Source organism: Sorex fumeus, unplaced genomic scaffold, assembly GCF_029834395.1.
Source record: "Sorex fumeus unplaced genomic scaffold, SorFum_2.1 ptg000236l, whole genome shotgun sequence".
Lineage (NCBI taxonomy): Eukaryota > Metazoa > Chordata > Mammalia > Eulipotyphla > Soricidae > Sorex > Sorex fumeus.
This window is the reverse complement of record NW_026606293.1, coordinates 95,188-112,728: the sequence shown is the minus strand read 5'-3', so window position 1 is coordinate 112,728 and position 17,541 is coordinate 95,188. Positions and strand designations below refer to the sequence as shown.

Here is a 17,541-nt window from a genome sequence, read left to right as displayed (position 1 = left end):
TCTAAAATGTTTGCAAATGATTCTAAAGTGTTTAGAACACATTTCATGCTTGAGCTATTTGATGGGTAGACTCCCTCTTGAATATCATCTTTAAACTGTGTGTTACAAAAGCTCAAACTCTAACAACATGTTAGTGATCTCTTATACAAGGCTTAATGGCTCCAAGATGAGATAAAATAGTTATCACACACTTTCCTCTGTAGAAACCTTTTTGGATCATTTTTAGTCAATTATACGTAACAAGCAATACAAAATAAATTATTTAGCAACTGCCTTTGGGGCAGGCTTGGATGGTGGTGGAAAAATTAGAAATAATGGTGGTGGAAAGGTGTAATGGTGGTGTGATTGGTGTTGAAATATTGAACGTAATCAATTATTGTGAACAACTTCATGAAAATAAAATTTTAAAAAAGACAAGCATTTTTTAAAAATTAAAAAAAAACTGTTACAGATTGACACATGGTTGATGCTGTTTGATTTTAAGGAGCTACATTTACTCATATTATCAGTTACTTACTTGCTTTCTAGAGTTTTTTTGCTCTGTTATGATTGAATCAAGAAGCACAACTTAAATTTTTCAAATAGCTTTTCACAATTTCTTGCCCAATATGTTACTTCTGGCAAGGTAATCCTTAGGTCTAGAAACAGCTCTTTTATAATTGTGGTGCCTGCTTTCACAAGCCTCAAAAGGTGACAATATTTTTTTGCTTTTTGGGTCACACCTGGCGATATACAGGGGTTACTCCTGGCTCTTCACTCAGGAATTACCCATGGCGGTGCTCAGGGGACCATATAGGATGCTGGGAATCGATCCCGGGTTGGCCACATGCAAGACAAACGCCCTACCCGCCGTGCTATTGCTCCAGTCCCAAAAGGTAACAATTTTAAATGAGAAACAAATCATTCTAATTCTATGCTTTCAAAGAAAATTTACTCAGAACAGCCATTGCTACCTTCAGTAGCTTATATTTTTCACTTTCCAGGTGACCTGATTCCGTTGGCCATTCATCAAGCATTTGTTTACAAACATCTTTATGAAAGATTTTTCTCTTGCTGTGAATAAACATTCTCTAGCAGAACATGGGCTTTTGAGTTTACCAAAAGAGCTTGTACTAAAATTCCTCTGGGAAAGTCTGAGATAATCTGAGTATGCAACTTTTATTCGGTCAGCCAAACTGTTCCTTTGTAGCATACAATCTTGCAAAACTGCATTAACTATTTCATTTGCTTTCCCAATCTGATCAGAAGGTTAAAGAGTTTACTTTTTCCATTGCAATATTTTGCCTCACCTTTTGAAATTAATCTGCAGTTGTTTCTAGGATATTATTCACTATGTCCTGTGCATACCTTTTTAGCACCATAGTGAGGAATTTTTTTGCCAAGAGCTGCCCTATGTAGATATCGGGCATGGCAGCCCAGTGGCAGTCTTGGACTGGCAACCTCTTAAAATCTCTCCAGGACCTAACAGTTCTGTCTTTGGCCTTGGTATAACTAGGGCCTAGCTGTGGCTTTCTTTCTAATTAGGTAAAGAAGGAACTGTAGTTTTATTTTGAAACCTGTTTTTAAACATGTCTCAGGGTTGGGACTAGCTTTAGAACTGCAAGGCCCAGGAGACTGGATTTCAACAGACTGACCAACAGGGAGCAAACTCTCATAGATTTAGCAGAGCAAAGTTTGTGATCATTTTGAGAACCATTTCTTCAACTAATTGCAATGGAGAAAATTTTATGATGTTTTCCAATGCAGTGCTACTTTTAATGCTTGTGGAAGGATAAATGTTTGCTATTCCATGGTCAGAGGGGTCACTTCTTTTTTCTGCTTCAGTACCCCAACGCATGATGGATTCATCAGTAATTAATCACTTGCAGATATTTCTAATTCTCCTGTGGTTTCATTGTTTTCATATAAAGATGTTATAACTATTATTGGTCACATTTCTCTGGAAACACTTTCAATGATGTAATTTGCAGTACTACTTATATACCCCAAAGAATTTTTTAGTTCTGCTTCTATTTCACTTTTATAATCAAATATATAGTGGGGGATTTCATTAAATGGACAGGATCATCTAAACATGATTATGGGTCAGCTTCTTCAGGAAGAAAATTTCCTTAGCTTGCCCTAAATCTGTAATAGTCAACATTTCTTCTCTTCTGCTTCAGTTTCATGAAACATACCTAAAGGAATTACATCTAAAATTGTCTAGATATCTGAGCATTTGCTTCTCTCACAGTGACTTGCTTATACATGTTCCTAAAGTTGCCAAATTCACATTTGATTCAGTTTAAATAGACTTCAAAATGGTGCTTAATACTTTTTTGCAGGCATGCGTAACTCAAACTGCAATATTTTTCACAAGTATTCATATTTCTATTTTTCATTATAGTTCGTTGTTTTCTTGATTAATTATTTTAGTTTCACTGACTAGTATTGAGGGTTTCTGAATTTCTACTAGCAAACTCTTCCAATGTAGCAAAAACCATTTCAGGGATATTTGAGCCTGACAGGGTCACAATGGATATCATATTGGAGATTATGTTAGAGCATCCACTCATTTAATCAACAAGCAAAGCAAATAAAAAGCTGTTAGTGTCTATATGCTCTGAGAAAACCTTAAATTCTGAATTTGTAATCCATCTTAATACTACACAATATTGTACTAATATCTTCTAGAATTGTATAAGAAATAAACAGCATCTGACTGAGATGCAGAGCTTGTCCTTAAAGTCATTCACACGCTCTCACTTCATCTCATTATATGGGAGAGAGTGCTCAGGGGATCATATGGGATGCCAGGGATTGAACCTGGGCTGGCTGCATGCAAGGCTAGTACCCTACCTGCTGTAGTATATCCCTCTGGCCCCTGCTGCTCTAATTTTTGTCTCTAATTAAAACCTCACAAATACAAACTGCTAATGAGCTTCTCAAAGTGTCATTCATTAGTGCTACAACAACAGAATCTAATTCATTTTTGGAGTCATTCAGAGCTCTTCTATCTATAAACTTGCAAGATTTTCTCTTCCTGAGATTTACATTTTTCTTATTGCATTTCATTATTTTTCTTAATAGCATCCAGAACAATTTTTATCACTTCAATTATTGTACCCTCTAAGGTGTGACTGAATATTAATAGATGGAAATCGACATATAAATCTAAAACAACTAGCTACTTGAGGGCAGCCGAGCTGACTGCTCAGTCTGGACTATCTGCTCTTTTGAACTTCTGTTTTCATTGGTCTCTTATGTAGCTGAATCTAGATATCATCATTACCTGATAGTTATCATTTCTTCAGTTTCATCTAGCCATTCCCTGTTAAGTCCAACCTATTTATAACCCAGCATAATGCTGCTATTTCTATATAATCAACCAGAGAGAACTAGAAAAAAATATTTGACATTACATTTAGTATTCTTCTTCATCAATGAAATTGATCTAGTCAGTTTCAGAACTGGATTTCTTTTTACTGGCTCTCTGATGACATGTATATCTAGGATCTTTCTTGTGTTGCTCATCTTGCTTAGAAAATGCTAGACCAGGCAGGTGTTCTAAAATAATATGAACCATGTCTTCTGAAACATCATTCAGGTTCTCCAAACTAAAAGACAATGAGGTGTTTTAAGTGTTTTATATTGTAGAAATGGTATGTTCTTCACTGAATGTTAAGTCTAGTTTAAAAGAAATGGACAAAATTTCCTCGATTATACCACAATACCATGTTTCTCAATTGCAGAATACAGGTTCTCAATCAGTTTCCACATTTTCAGAGCAGCTAAGGTGATGTCATTATGGGGGGAGCCAATTTTTTTGAACTTGTCATTTTGGTTTGCTAGCATGTCATCTGCATCTGAGTAGAGATGGTCTGAGTTAACTCAAACATCATTTCATGATAAATGTTTCTTAAAATCAACTCCGTTTCTTCTTTCAGATGATATTTAAAGTTTACAAAATTATTCTGCAATTGCTGAGTCTCATTTATGGTTTTTTCTTTTACATTGAAAGACAGTACGTGTCTTACATTTGTTTCTGTGACCGTCAAATGTGGCTGTCAAATCTGCAGGTTTTACCTTGGGAAATTCAGAGACTCTATATTTAGGGTCAGATATTTTAAGTTTTGCTATGTTAGGATATCCCCCACCCCCCACCCCCGCCAATCACTGTACTGTTTAAAGGTGATTTTAAAGGTCTTTCATCTGCCTTTGCATGGGACTCTGCCTGAAAATCCTGACTTGTCTCACATAGACATATTTCACTGCATACACTGTAGCAACATGGACTATCTGGAGGGGAGTAGGTTGAATCAGGTACTATATAACTTTTATTTATATATATATATATTTTATATTTTACAATGACTTTTTGAAATAAATATTTTATTTGGAGGATTTTTAAGGTGTGGAGGGGGAGAGAATGAGAAAGTAATGTACTCAAGAGAGAACACAGGCTTCTCCAAGGGCGGAGAGAGAGACCCTACACACATCCTAACATTAGACACGAAAGCATGAAAGTACACATCTCAAGAGGGGAGATGTGGGCGACACATGTGCTTGGGCACCACATGTGCTCCTCCACATGGGTGTAAGCAGCACATGGGCTCAGGCAGCATATGCACTACAGTGACTTTTTAAATAATGTATTTGTATAATGTTCTGGTCACTGCATCCATGACACAGCTCATTACATTATTAATTATACTGTTTAGTTCTTTAGAGGTGAGCAGGGATATAAGGGAAATCAAGAATGAATTTACTCTATTTTAGGGACAGGGATTAAACTTTAATTCTTTTTTTTTTTTGTTTATGGGCCATACCCAGAGGTTCTCAGGGATTACTCTTAGTTCTGTGCTCAGGGATCACTCCTGGCGGGGCTTGGGGGACCATATGGGGTACTGGGGATTGAACACAGGTCAGCTGTATGCAAATCAAATACTCCACTCACTGCACTATTACTCTACACTTTAATTCTTTATATAAAACAGTACATAGCTGGAATACAGCCACGGTTTCCACGACAATATCTATTTAGAACATTAGATTTATTCCAAGTTTGTTTTTTATGTGTGGTTGTGATTTTTTTAACCATACTGGGGATAGAACCCAGATCTTCACACATGCAAGGTATACACTCTACCACTGAGCCCTGTGATCTTTAAGATTCCCTTTGGAAACTTTATTTTTAGCATATATTATGAGGATGACTGTTTTTCTCATAAAAATACCCTGGGAAACGTCCTTTTGCTATAAGAGTTTTGTTGAACTTCAGATATAGAAAGACTGTGCATCTTCCATAGGAACTCTACTTCTCAAGGCTATAGAAACAAACCAGTGGCAGCAAAGGCCGAATACCCAGTACTTTATCTATGCATCATTAGTTATTTGGGTGGCCAGGCACCAGATTCCTTACAGTATGGACACTGCCTCTCAATTATCTTAAACACCTCATTTTATGTAGCATACACTTACCTGAGAAAAACTATTTTATTTTATTTTGATTCCCCAAAAACTTTTTATCACAATACACATAACATAAAATTTACCATTTTGTATACTCCTGTTGTTGTGGAAGAACCACTCCTGGTGGTGTTAGGAGCCTGAGATACTTCTGGCAATTCAGGCCCAGTGGCAAAGGGATCAAACTCATAGTTTACCGTGTGTATGGCACGAGCCATGATAAGTTATTCAACTCCTTGTTTTAATTAGTCTAAATCCATTCAAATACTTATGAATTAAGAATTTTAGTATATATTATTCTCTCCTTACCAGATATTATGTACAGCAGACAAACATTATTACTGTTTTGGTTTCTGGATCACACCATCAGGTAGCCAAAGGCTACTCCCTACTCAGTGCTTCAGGCACCAGAGATTACTGGGGCATGAACCCAGGGCTGCAGCATATAAAGTATGCACTCCAATCCTTGTAGCTATCTCCCTATTCCCCATTACTACTCAGGAGGAAAAAGCATTTACAACTTTGATATATGAGGAATTACAAAGTTTTTTTAAATAAATTGTGATCAACAGAATATGAAATATGACTTCTCTGATTTATACAAAAGTATTAAATAAATACCTTTTTATTGATAGTTATGTATAGGTCTTTGCACTTGTTGCATGTTCCGTGAATGAGCTGAGTAAGTGTATGTATGAAAGTATGTGTAAGAGTGTGCTACTCCTCAGAACCCCTTGTCCTGAATCATGAGTCTTCTGTATAATCCCAGAATTGTGCTCATCATTTTCACCTCTTATGTTTGCCTGGTCCAAGTTGCAAAAATCTCAAGTAATCAAATCCCTTCCTTCGATGAAGTAGCCATCCTACGATTCTTACCCACCCAGAAAATAATGAGATAGATCCAGTATCCTGGCTCGCTTGCCCAAGGGAGAATCCTGAGTCAGAAGCTGCAAAGGTCTGCAAAAGTACTCCCCATAGTGGACCCTCATCATAAAGGGGGCTTATGGTATTTGATGATGATTAGATCTCTCAAAGCTCCCCTTATCCACCCTCCTGAGAACTCCTGTCCAAAGTGCCAATAATAATAGCAATAGACTCTTATAACAATGACTTTGGATCCAAGTACTACTTTCAGGTTAACTGAAAATGGACGTTAAAAAAGAGGAAAATATAAAGAGGGAGACTTTAATGTCAATAGATAATTGCTGGTTGTCTGAGTGATAATAAGAAAATGTCCTAAAATATATAGTTTTATAAATGAACTTCATCATACGTACTTTTCCTCGAGAGAGATTTTGATTGAAATGATGATGTCTGAAAGATAATAAGAGTGATTTTGTTACTTATGGCTAGTAATTTATAAACATTTCCTATGAGTTCAAAATCATTGATTCAGACTAACCCTTTTGCGTTTGGGGGCTTTTTCCTTCCCCAGCAATTCAGTAAGAATAAGAAGCTTAAAAAAAAGAATCTCCCAATATTTAGGCTCCTACTTCTATTCTGATCCCTGAACACGCTTTACTACTCAGTGGAACAGCTGCATAGACAGTAAAATAATAGCTGCAGAATACACTAACATCTAATATTACTACTTTTTAAATTTAATTTTAACTTCCAGCTATTAACTTTTGGGGGAATGGTTCAATTCACAGTTGGCGGTACTCATGGGCCAGTGCTTAGGGTCACCCTTGGTTATGCTTGGAGGACCATCCGATGCAGGGGATTAAGTCCAAGCCTCCTGCATACCAAGTATGTGTTTATGTCACTGCAATCTCTCTACAGCTCTAATGTTACTACTCTTTCTTGATGCACCTTAACCATGTTTGCTTTGTAGTGATCTGGGAAGAGTATGATGAGGGAGGAGAGAGGGAATGGACTAGTTAATGTCTGTTTTGCTTGATCAGTGATTTCTATAATCCATTATTCTACCAATCTTCTCAAAACTTATGCTTTCTTCCCTTTGCCCCACATTAAGGAAAGATCTATGGAAAATCAGTGATAGTGAGGGATTAAAATAACTGGTTTACATAATGCCCAAAAGTAGAGAAAAAGTACTCCTGACCTTCTGATCCCCAGAAGATAACATGAAAAAAACCGCCACAGGGCTAGTCAACCACTGCTTAAAAATTAATGTGACAAGATTAAATTTTAGTCTAGGTCTTTGGAATACATAATTTTTAATATAAATTGCAGTCTACCTCTATCTCATGCCGATAGTGTTGAGATCTGTTATTCAAACTATGTATGCATTCTAGTGGTTGAACTGAATTAAAACCCAGTGCCTCTAAAATAAAAAAATCAAAACAAGACAGTACCTTTGGATCCAGAGATAAAGTATAGGGGTTAAGGTGTTTGCCTTCTATGGGACTCACTCAGTTCCTGGAATCACATGGCACCACCAGGAGTGATCCCTGAGCACAGAGCCAAAAGTAATCCCTGAGCACTGCTGACTGTTGCCCAACTTTCCCCCCTGCCCCCAGTTAAAAAGTCCCTCTCTTTCTAACAACAGCATTCTAACATCAAAGTTGAAAACTAGGTAGTTCCATGGGTGGTTCTCTTTTTGACATTTTATCAACTGTCCTTGTCTTCAAGTCACTCTCTGGAATTACTCATGTCCCCTTCTTTCCTCCAGATGCTTTTCAAAGCACAACTGTGGTCAGGGGCAGTGCTTTATTCATCTGAATAGATTCAGATTTAATATGATTTAAGTCTATCTACATTTCGCATTTCAAAAGAAAAGTCTTTAATAAACTTCTGTGACCAGCACCTAGTTGTTTTACATGATACTGCTTTCCTCAAAACCGCCAGTCACCCAGTGTTGAACATACAAACTTGCAAACAGTCTTTAGGGCTACAGTCACTGCCTTCTTTACTGTTTTACCTCTTGCACCATTATCTCAGATCATTTGATTTTTTTCATGTCTTAGTTCCCAATTCTGTTTTATAAAGCTTCCTGTGTATTTTTGTGTGTGTATGCATTAGAAAAAAACTAAGGGGGGAAGAGAGAGGTAAGACAAATAGTGAAGCAGATATGATTTATCTACAGTTGAGTCTTGTCAGCTGCATCTGACAAGAGGCCCAAGATAAAGATCCTACCTGTGAAGAACTGTAACCCTAGTTGCAATAGGTGGAGCCAGCTCAATAGGTGTTAATATATGTTTTGTTGGTTAGCCTAGCATTGCCTGCGCATATTGCCTAAGCTATAGGCCTTTAACTCTGTAATTATGAGGAACTGGGCAAAGCTCTAGGACACCCAAGTAGTTCTTAGAACATTTTCTATTCAAAAGGCAAATGATTCTGTAACTCTATAGCCAACGGTGAGGGTATGTGTGTCAGGTAAGAATTAACACTTCATAAGACTACATTTAATCATTACTCTCTCACCTTTTTCCTAAATTGTCCTAATATTAGTGTACTAATCAGTTTTCTTTGTATAGCACCTTTGTATTTTATGAGCAATCAGTAAGTCAGACAAACTGTTTTCTATCACTACTATACTCAAAATTCTTCTCTAGCTGACTTGGTGTATGTCAACACCATTTACTGCCACATGCTACTTCACTTTACCCAATCATTTTTATGAGAGTTGTCATTTACAAAACACATCCTGGATTTCTGTTGTTTTATTCAATGCTTGAAAAACATTCTTCTGAGTTTGTGTATTCCATTAGGATTTATATATATATATATATTTATGTAATATCAAAGAATGAGCAGTTACCAAAGTATGAGGAATGAAAGACCACTACACAAGAATCAGGCAAAACCTCAATTTCACCAGTGGCCTTTACTATTTTAGATGGATTATTTTGGATTACAGTGTAAATATCCTTAGGGTAGGATAAAAGACTAAGTCATTAATACTAAATGGCAAACTATTATTATTAGGAAACAACCTCAAAAAGCACAAATAATACATGATTCAATTGACTGAGATCCCAGAAAGCTACCTGATGAGACAAGTAGTGTTGACTGAAAGGAGTAAATGTTGCTGATTAGCCCAGCACTGTATGGATATATTGCTACAATTAAGAAGAATGGAAGGTGGAAGGAAGGATGTGAAAAACCTTTGTTACTTATTTTACCTTTTTTTTTTGCTTTTTGGGCTACACTGAGCAATGCTCAGGGCTTATTCCTGGTTCTACACTTAGGAATTATACCTTGCAGTGCTCAGGGGTCCATAGGAATGCTGGGGATCAAACCCAAGCCAGCCGTGTGTAAGGCAAACGCCACCCCCCGCTGTACTATCACTCCAGCCCACCACTTTTATCTTAGTGCTGAGAGGTTATGAACTATGAGGTTCAGTAGAACTTTAAGAACAGAGGGTTCCATGAGAAAATCTATTCTCAAGCAATATTCTGTTTATGAAAAATGTGAATTTTAAAACAACGCATTAATTTATTCACTTTTCTTGGATACTTACTTAACCAATGGATGCTGAGAGGTCTGAGGTATATAATCTGTAAGTAGATTTTCAGAGGGCAAAAGAAAATTACTATTTGTTCGTATTCTTCACACATTATTTACAAAAAGGTAAAACTAAATAGGTCTTCATTCTCTGTGGTCACTGCTACTTGAACCCTCTAGGAACTCCATGGAAACAAAATTCACTGGAAGATATGGGACCACTGTCTACCTCACCAGACGTACTTCTATATAACAGCATGCAATTCCCTTTGCCTTTCCCCTATTTCCTTTGTATAACTTTAGTGTTTCTTATTTGTTTGGTTTTTGTTGCAGTGCTATACCATGCCCAGCACTACAGTGTAAAGATCCCTCCATTATTCACTCCTTTTTAAAAAAATTTAGTTATAGTTCAGTTTTTATGTTTATACAAGTATTGGAATTTATGATTTTGGTGTATGTTACCTCATTTTACCACAACCAAAGTGCCCAAGACTAATATGCCAATGCCCCTGTATTCCATATAGTCCACCTCGTCATTCCCTCTTAGCACTCCCCTGTAACCTCATATTCTCAATTTTTGTAATCTAATGTCTATATCCTTGATTTGTTTCTCTGTAAGCCATAGGTGAGTGATATTATCCAGTACCTGTCCTTCTCCCACTGGGATTATTTTGCTTAACATAATATTCTCTGGCCTCACCCAAGTTGCTGCAAACTGCAGGGTTTTATTTTCTTGTGAATGTCTAGTATTCTATTTATTGCCCCTCTCAAGTTTCTTAGACTGTAGGACTTATGTACCTCATGAACCTCATGTGATCTCCTACAGAAAACTTTCCTAGAAATCTGCCTACATAGTATGGTCCAGTAGCACCTACTTACAAGCTTCTTTTATAGGATTAACTATATTTCTATAGGCTTGTGATTATTAGTTTATAGTACCTAGCATATAATAACATGTGTTGGCTCACTTTGTTCACTAGTCTACCTATCATTAGTCTTTTCTCATTAAAATCCATTTTTTCTCTTTCCTATCTATTGAATACCACCACTGTTCACTATCTACTTAGTTGCTCAGTCTAGATATTAGATATTAGGGCATTGTCTTCAACTCTATCTTCTATATTTAAACTGCAACCAAATTTCACCAATTGATTCCTATAGTTTAAGTCAAATATGTTCCCAATTCTCCATTCTTAGTGCAATTAATTGATCAGAACTTATTTTTAAGAGGCAAGCATGGTGTTCTAGGTAGGACTGGTTGAGAGATGTGAGCTAAAACCCTGGCATTGCCACATATTGTGGGGGAAATTTGGGTGATACCTTACCATTCTGAAAGTTAGTATACTTGTATGTATGGGGCTGAAGTGATAATGCAGTGGGCAAGGCACTTGTATTGCACACACTGATCAGGTTCAATCCCCGGCATCCCAAATGGTCTCAGAGCACAGCCAGGAATAATCCCTGGAGCACTGTTGGGTCTGACCATCCAAACAAAACAAAATAATTTATTTGTGTGTAGAGTGATAGATGAAAATAGTTCTGACCACATTATTGGAAGGATTAAATGAGAAAACATAGAGATTAGCAGATTAAGTGCTTATTAATTTATTTTTGGGCCCTGGGCTAGAGGTTTGATGCTAGACCTTAGAATGTGATGTAGTTTGGACTCTTCAGTACCAGAGATCTCCAAGATCACACCAAGAAGTGGGGGGTATGGGGGTGGGAGGGATACTGGGATCCATGGTGGTGGAAAATGGGCACTGGTGGAGGGATGGGTATTTGATCATTGTATAATTGAAACCCAAGCACAAAATTTGCAAGTCTACAACTGTATCTCATGGTGTCTCACTAATAAAAATTTTAAAAAAAGAAGTGTTTGGGGGATCAGGTGGTGCTAGCAGATGAATCCTGTTCCTTTACTAACTAACCCTGAACCAATAAATGAGTTTTTAAATGTTCTCTTTGTGATGTATCATCTATTGAATGAATGACACACACCCAATGTTGGTGGGACTGTAGTGAAAAGGGAACCTTCAACCACTGTTGGTAGGAATGTCATCTGTTTGAGCCTCTATGGGAAGCAATATGGAAATCTATGCAAAAAATAAGAATAGAACTCCTAAGCAATACTATTTGTTGGCATCTATCCCCAAAACAAAACAAAAAAACATTTATTCAAACGGATATATGTACATCTATGTTCATGTTCATCACTGCACTTAGTACAATAGCCAAGATATTGAAACAACACAAACATACAATTATGGATAATTGGATCAAGAAGTTGCGATATACATACATACATTAATAAGTAATGGAATAATGAGCCGGAGTGACAGTATAGCGGGGACAGCATTTCCCTTGTAACCGGCTGAAACGGGTTCAATCCCCGGCATCCCATATGGTCACCAGGAGTAATTCCTGAGTGCAGAGCCAGGAGTAGTAACCCCTGAGCATCCCTGGGTGTGACTCAAAAAGAAGAAAAAAAGAAAGAAAATATGTAATGGAATATTGCCACTCCAAGAGAGAACAAAATCATGCGAGTTGCAGTAAAACAGAAAGAAAGGGATAGATATAAAATGATATCTATCATATGTGGGACTTAAAAAAAAACTAACAAAAGGCCAAAAGGCAACACAAGAGAAATGATCCACACAATTGAGTTTGGGGGATGTTGAAAGGGAGGGCTGGGAATTGGGTGCATTAGTGATGGGTTGTAGTGATAGAATTATGTGCTGGAGAAACAATTATTTACAGTATTTAAAACCACAGAATCTTGGGGGTGTGGTGCTGCTAGCAGGTCAACCTTTATCTATGTGGATAGTGCATCCAACAACTCGAACCCAAGTTTCCTGAGAAATTAAATGGCCAAAAGTTAGGTACGTGGAAGCCACGCCCACAAACCACCTCCAGGTAAGCTATACTAGTTCATTTATCAGCCTCTCAAAAGAGATCAAAAGCTACAAGTTAATCTCAGACCAGGTAAATCAGAGTAGAAAAGCCCCCAGCAGCTGCTTGTTCCCACAATCCAAAATCATCGCCATGTCCCAAGACGTAGTCTTCTCTCTCTGGACGGACCTCACTGAGATATAATCTGCTGAAAATTCAGATATGCAGCTTTTGTGACTGAAATGTCCAGGCTTTCTCGGGGTCGGGACGGGTGACCTCCCCTCACTTCCCTACACTCCTGGAAGCAGATCTGAGGTCATCCCCATGAACCAACTCCAGCAACAGCATGTAAGCTCTTCTACTGGCCTTGCTTTAGAGACCCATAAATAAATCTTAGACAGATCAAAAGCTGCAGTTAATCTTAGACCCTCAAATGCCTGAGCAGACCAGGATAAATTAGAGAGGGGGCAGGTCAAGTGATCCAGCCGGACTCCACCCTCTCAGGACCTCTGAGGTCCTCACCAAGATATAATCTGTTGAAAATTCAGGTATGTGGGTTTTATTGACTGGAATCTCCAGGCTTTCTTGGGGTCTTGTTGGCTACCTCCCACATATCCCTGTAATTCTGGAAGCCTTGGCAGTCAAATCCACACCCCAAACCTGCCACCTAATTAAAAATCTACTTCAGCCTTACCTTCCAGATAAAAATACTGAACACCATGAAAAAACAAGATGATCTCTTAGTATCTGTATTGCAAACCATAATGCACAAAAGGAGAAAGAAAGTGCCCCTATGGGGGTGTGGGTATTGGGGGATGATGGGAGGAAAACGGGGACACTGGTGGTGGGAATGTGTGCTGAATCATTGTTATGACTGAAACCCAACCATGAACAGTTTTGTAATTGTCTATCTCATGGATTTTCAGTTAAAAAAACACAAAATCTCAATCAATAAAAATAAATAAATTGTTGTATTGCCTCTAGTCTTTTTTCCTTTAATTGCAAACTCTGATCACTTTTATTTTATCCTTAGTTTTTGTTTTATTTTTATTTTTTTATTAGTGAAACACCATGAGGTACAGTTGTAGACTTACAAGTTGTTGTGCTTGGGTTTTAATTATACAATGATCGACTACCCATCCCACCACCAGTGCCCATTCTCCACCCCCATCAATCCCAGTATCCCTCCCACTCCTCCCATCCCCCATCCCACCCTCCCTCTGTGGCAGGGCACTCCTTTTTGTTCTATCTCTCCTTTTGGGTGCTTTGGTCTGCAGAAGAGACACTGGGTGGCAATCATGTTCTGTCTATAGACTACTTTCAGCATGCATCTCCCATCCTGGGCGGATCTTCCCAGCACCCTTTATTTGGTGCTCCCTTCTCTATCTGAGCTGCCTTTGCCCCTACAGTGTGTGGCTGGCTTCTAAGCCATGGAGTGAACAACCTGGTATTTATCACAGCTGCTCTTGGGTGTTAGCCTCTTAGTTTGTTACTTTATGTTACCCAGATTAATGCAATCTTTCTATGTCTGTCCCTCTCTTTCTGACTCATTTCACTTAGCATGATATTTTCCATGTAGTACCACTTGCAAAACTGGATGACTACATGCAAAAAACTGGGCTTAGATCTCTGCCTAACACCATGTACAAAAGTAAGATCAAAATGGATCAAAGACCTCAACATCAGACCGGAATCCATAAGGTACGTTGAAGACAAAGTTGGCAAAACTCTGATCATTTTATGCTCCTTCTAATATTATTATTCAGTTGTTTACCTTTAATAACAAGATAAAAGGTAGATTTCTTGCTATAACCTCCCAGAATATTCCAGTCAAGCTTCATCTTCTACACTTCTCTAATGAGCTTTTAGCTAAACTAACAAAAACAATTTGCATTGGAGCATATTACTGATAAATGTATTTAGCAATATCTTCATAAATATGTTCCCCTTTCTTTATCTTTTATATTCAGCTCAATTGTGGCTTCTTCTGTAAAAACTTCCCGGTTTCTCTATACCCTTTTGAAGTTTGCACATACCTCTTATTGTCCTTATCATATTGTATTATTATTATTATTAAAATGCTTTTCCCCCCACTGAGCTGGAAAAATTCATGGTAGAAACCATGCTTTTTCTACTTACTATGTTCAATATTTAGCATAGTGCTGTGCATGAAGCATAAGCTCAATAAAACATTAGCAAATTAATAGATTTGAAGGATTGACTTAACATTAGTATTAACTTAGTATTGAAGGATTCACTTAACAATTTATTATGTTTACCTGGATCAAGGTTGAAGCTTAATTTCTTGCTCCCCTTTCCAGATAAACATTCAGATGGTACCTACAAGTGCCACAAGAAAAATAGGATCAAAGATTATGGGCATTTGAAAAAAAATTGAACACCAGCTACCTACTTAACAATGCACTATTGAAAATCCATTTATAATAAATCTACTTCATTTGGCTTAAAAATTCATTGGTATTCTAAAATTAACCAGATAAGCATGGAAAGTACTAACTGAATAGCTAAAGACAGTATGTGTAGTATTTGTTTCTTTACTTATTTATTGGGCCTCTTGGATGGGGAGCTATATAACATCAGGAATATGCTCAGCTATGTGCTATCTCTGCAACTCCTAAGTGTGTTTTTTAAACAAGATTTCTGTCACTATTCTCCGTTGTTCATCGATTTTCTCGAGTGGGCCCAGTAACATCTCCATCATGAGACTTGTTGTTACTGTTTGGCATATCTAATACATCACGGGTAGCTTGCCAGGCTCTGCCGTGCGGGCAAGATACTCTGGGTAGCTTGCCGGGCTCTCTGAGAGGGGCGGCGGAATCGAACTCGGGTCGGCCATGTTGGCTGCGTGCAAGGCAAACGCCCTACCCGCTGTGCTATCGCTCCAGCCCTAAACAAGGTTAACAATAACGAAATGTTTTTAGAGAACTAGAAGGCAAAGAGAAGATTATCTATACACATGGACTGTGATTCTAATTTGGCCAAAACAATTATCTGCTTATATAGTAATCCAGTAAGATTTAATCCAGTAAGATTTAATAAAATACAGTAAGATTTAATATTTTCTCTCCAACTCTGAGAATGGAATGCAAACAATACAAGAAAGAAGTACATTTCTTCTTTCTGAAGTGCATGAAGTAAGTTGTCTATTGTAACAAAAGTTTTCATGTTAGTTCTATTATCTGTGGTCATTTGTGTGATATATTTTTAAAGTCTTATTTAAAAAAGGACTGTATGAACATTTTTTGCAGAGATGGAGTAAAGAAGATAATTGTTAAGTTTTTCATGCCTGTTACATGGAGATAACACTTTTTTCAGACTATAGTGAGGCAAGTAAAAAAAGTAATTCCTGATTTGCAGCTATCAAACTATCTGAAAATAGCATATCTGAATATCCGATCATTAGTCAGTCCCACTGAGGCTGCATAGCTGTCTCTACATAACTCATTAGCACTAGCTGAGAAATGATTCGCAAAAGCCCAGTTTGCTACACATCTTAAAGCTCTTGAAGCTCATTCAGGAAGCCTGTAATCACTCAAGTTGCTCTAGATAAATAACTATTAAGAACTGAGACAATTTCAGAGGCAGTCTTGTTGTGAATAAAACATTGCCCACAGTTTCCATTAAAAAAAGAATTGAGACAAAATACAATGTTAAAATTTTACATTTAAAACATTAGGCTGACCATTTTTCTTTTGCTAGATTACAGCCTGTAATTGATAATTATCTTCATTTAGAATATGATAACATGATGCTATGAGAATAGGTAGTCTGAAGTGGCACTGAGTCCACATATCAATGAAACTATTCTGAACTGTCATTTAATTAATGGAATTGTGTTATATCGACCTTGATCATAATTTTATACTTCATTTGTTATGTCTGTATCTGGTAGAAATGTAATGTTACTTGCCTGATGTTTAATGGTATCATCTGACTTTTCAATGTGAGAAGGAAAACGTCTATTTCCTAGGGGAAAGAAGAATTACTTTTAAATACGAAAAAAAGATTGTTCTCTTGCTGAGTTGCAATATTATAATTACAGTTAATAACATAATTATTTTTTCAAATTAAAGCAGTAACTATAAATACAAGATGCACTTCTGCAAGTTCATTACCTAAAACTTAGGTCCACTGATCTCAGGAGATGGTCTGAACTCCCAACTTCTGATCCTAAGTTTCAGATCCTAAGTTACTTTACCAGTTTTTCTCCTCACCATTCCTCCTACTCCAGAATTACTCTGAACTTTATCTAGCAATCAAGGGGCAACCACCAAAGACTTCTGAGTATAGGAATTATATATCTAGGAAGATTACATTTTCAGAATATAGGGTAGGTTAACAGGAGGAAAAAAGATTGAAGGCAAATCATTGCAGTAGTTCATGGCACAAATGGTGTGAATAGAGAGGTGAAGGCAATGAGGGAATTTAAGGAAGTACATTGGAAGGAATATGGCAAATTTGGGATATAGAATATGAACATAAAAGTCCATATTAAGAGATGACTCAGGTTTTGTGCCTGGCTAAAAACGGGAAAACCGAGACTAGATTGGAGGGGGTTCTAGAAAAATTATGAATTTAGTTTTTCATATATTGAATTTGAGGTGCTCATGGCCACTCATATACAAATATTCTAGCATCCTAGGAGCATGTCAAATATCTTTTTACAGAGACTAGCAGAAATGAATATGGAAAACAGGGTGCATTTTTATGTCTTGAGAGGAAGACAGGCAGTAAAAGATGGAGGGCATCTTGGGGAGAATTTACTGGGACCACTAA

General features: G+C 37.3%; 1 protein-coding gene across 1 annotated transcript in view; it reads right to left on the bottom strand.

The window, feature by feature from the left end:
- Positions 1 to 17,541, bottom strand: part of LOC130018086 (fibrous sheath-interacting protein 2-like) — a 62,213-nt gene that overhangs the window by 27,182 nt on the left and 17,490 nt on the right. The window contains exons 14-16 of the mRNA XM_056108940.1: positions 15,024 to 15,084; positions 9,872 to 9,908; positions 6,726 to 6,762 (exon numbers count right to left, since the gene is read on the bottom strand). Coding sequence (XP_055964915.1) covers positions 6,726 to 6,762; positions 9,872 to 9,908; positions 15,024 to 15,084 — 135 coding nt within the window. The remainder of the gene's footprint in view (positions 1 to 6,725; positions 6,763 to 9,871; positions 9,909 to 15,023; positions 15,085 to 17,541) is intronic.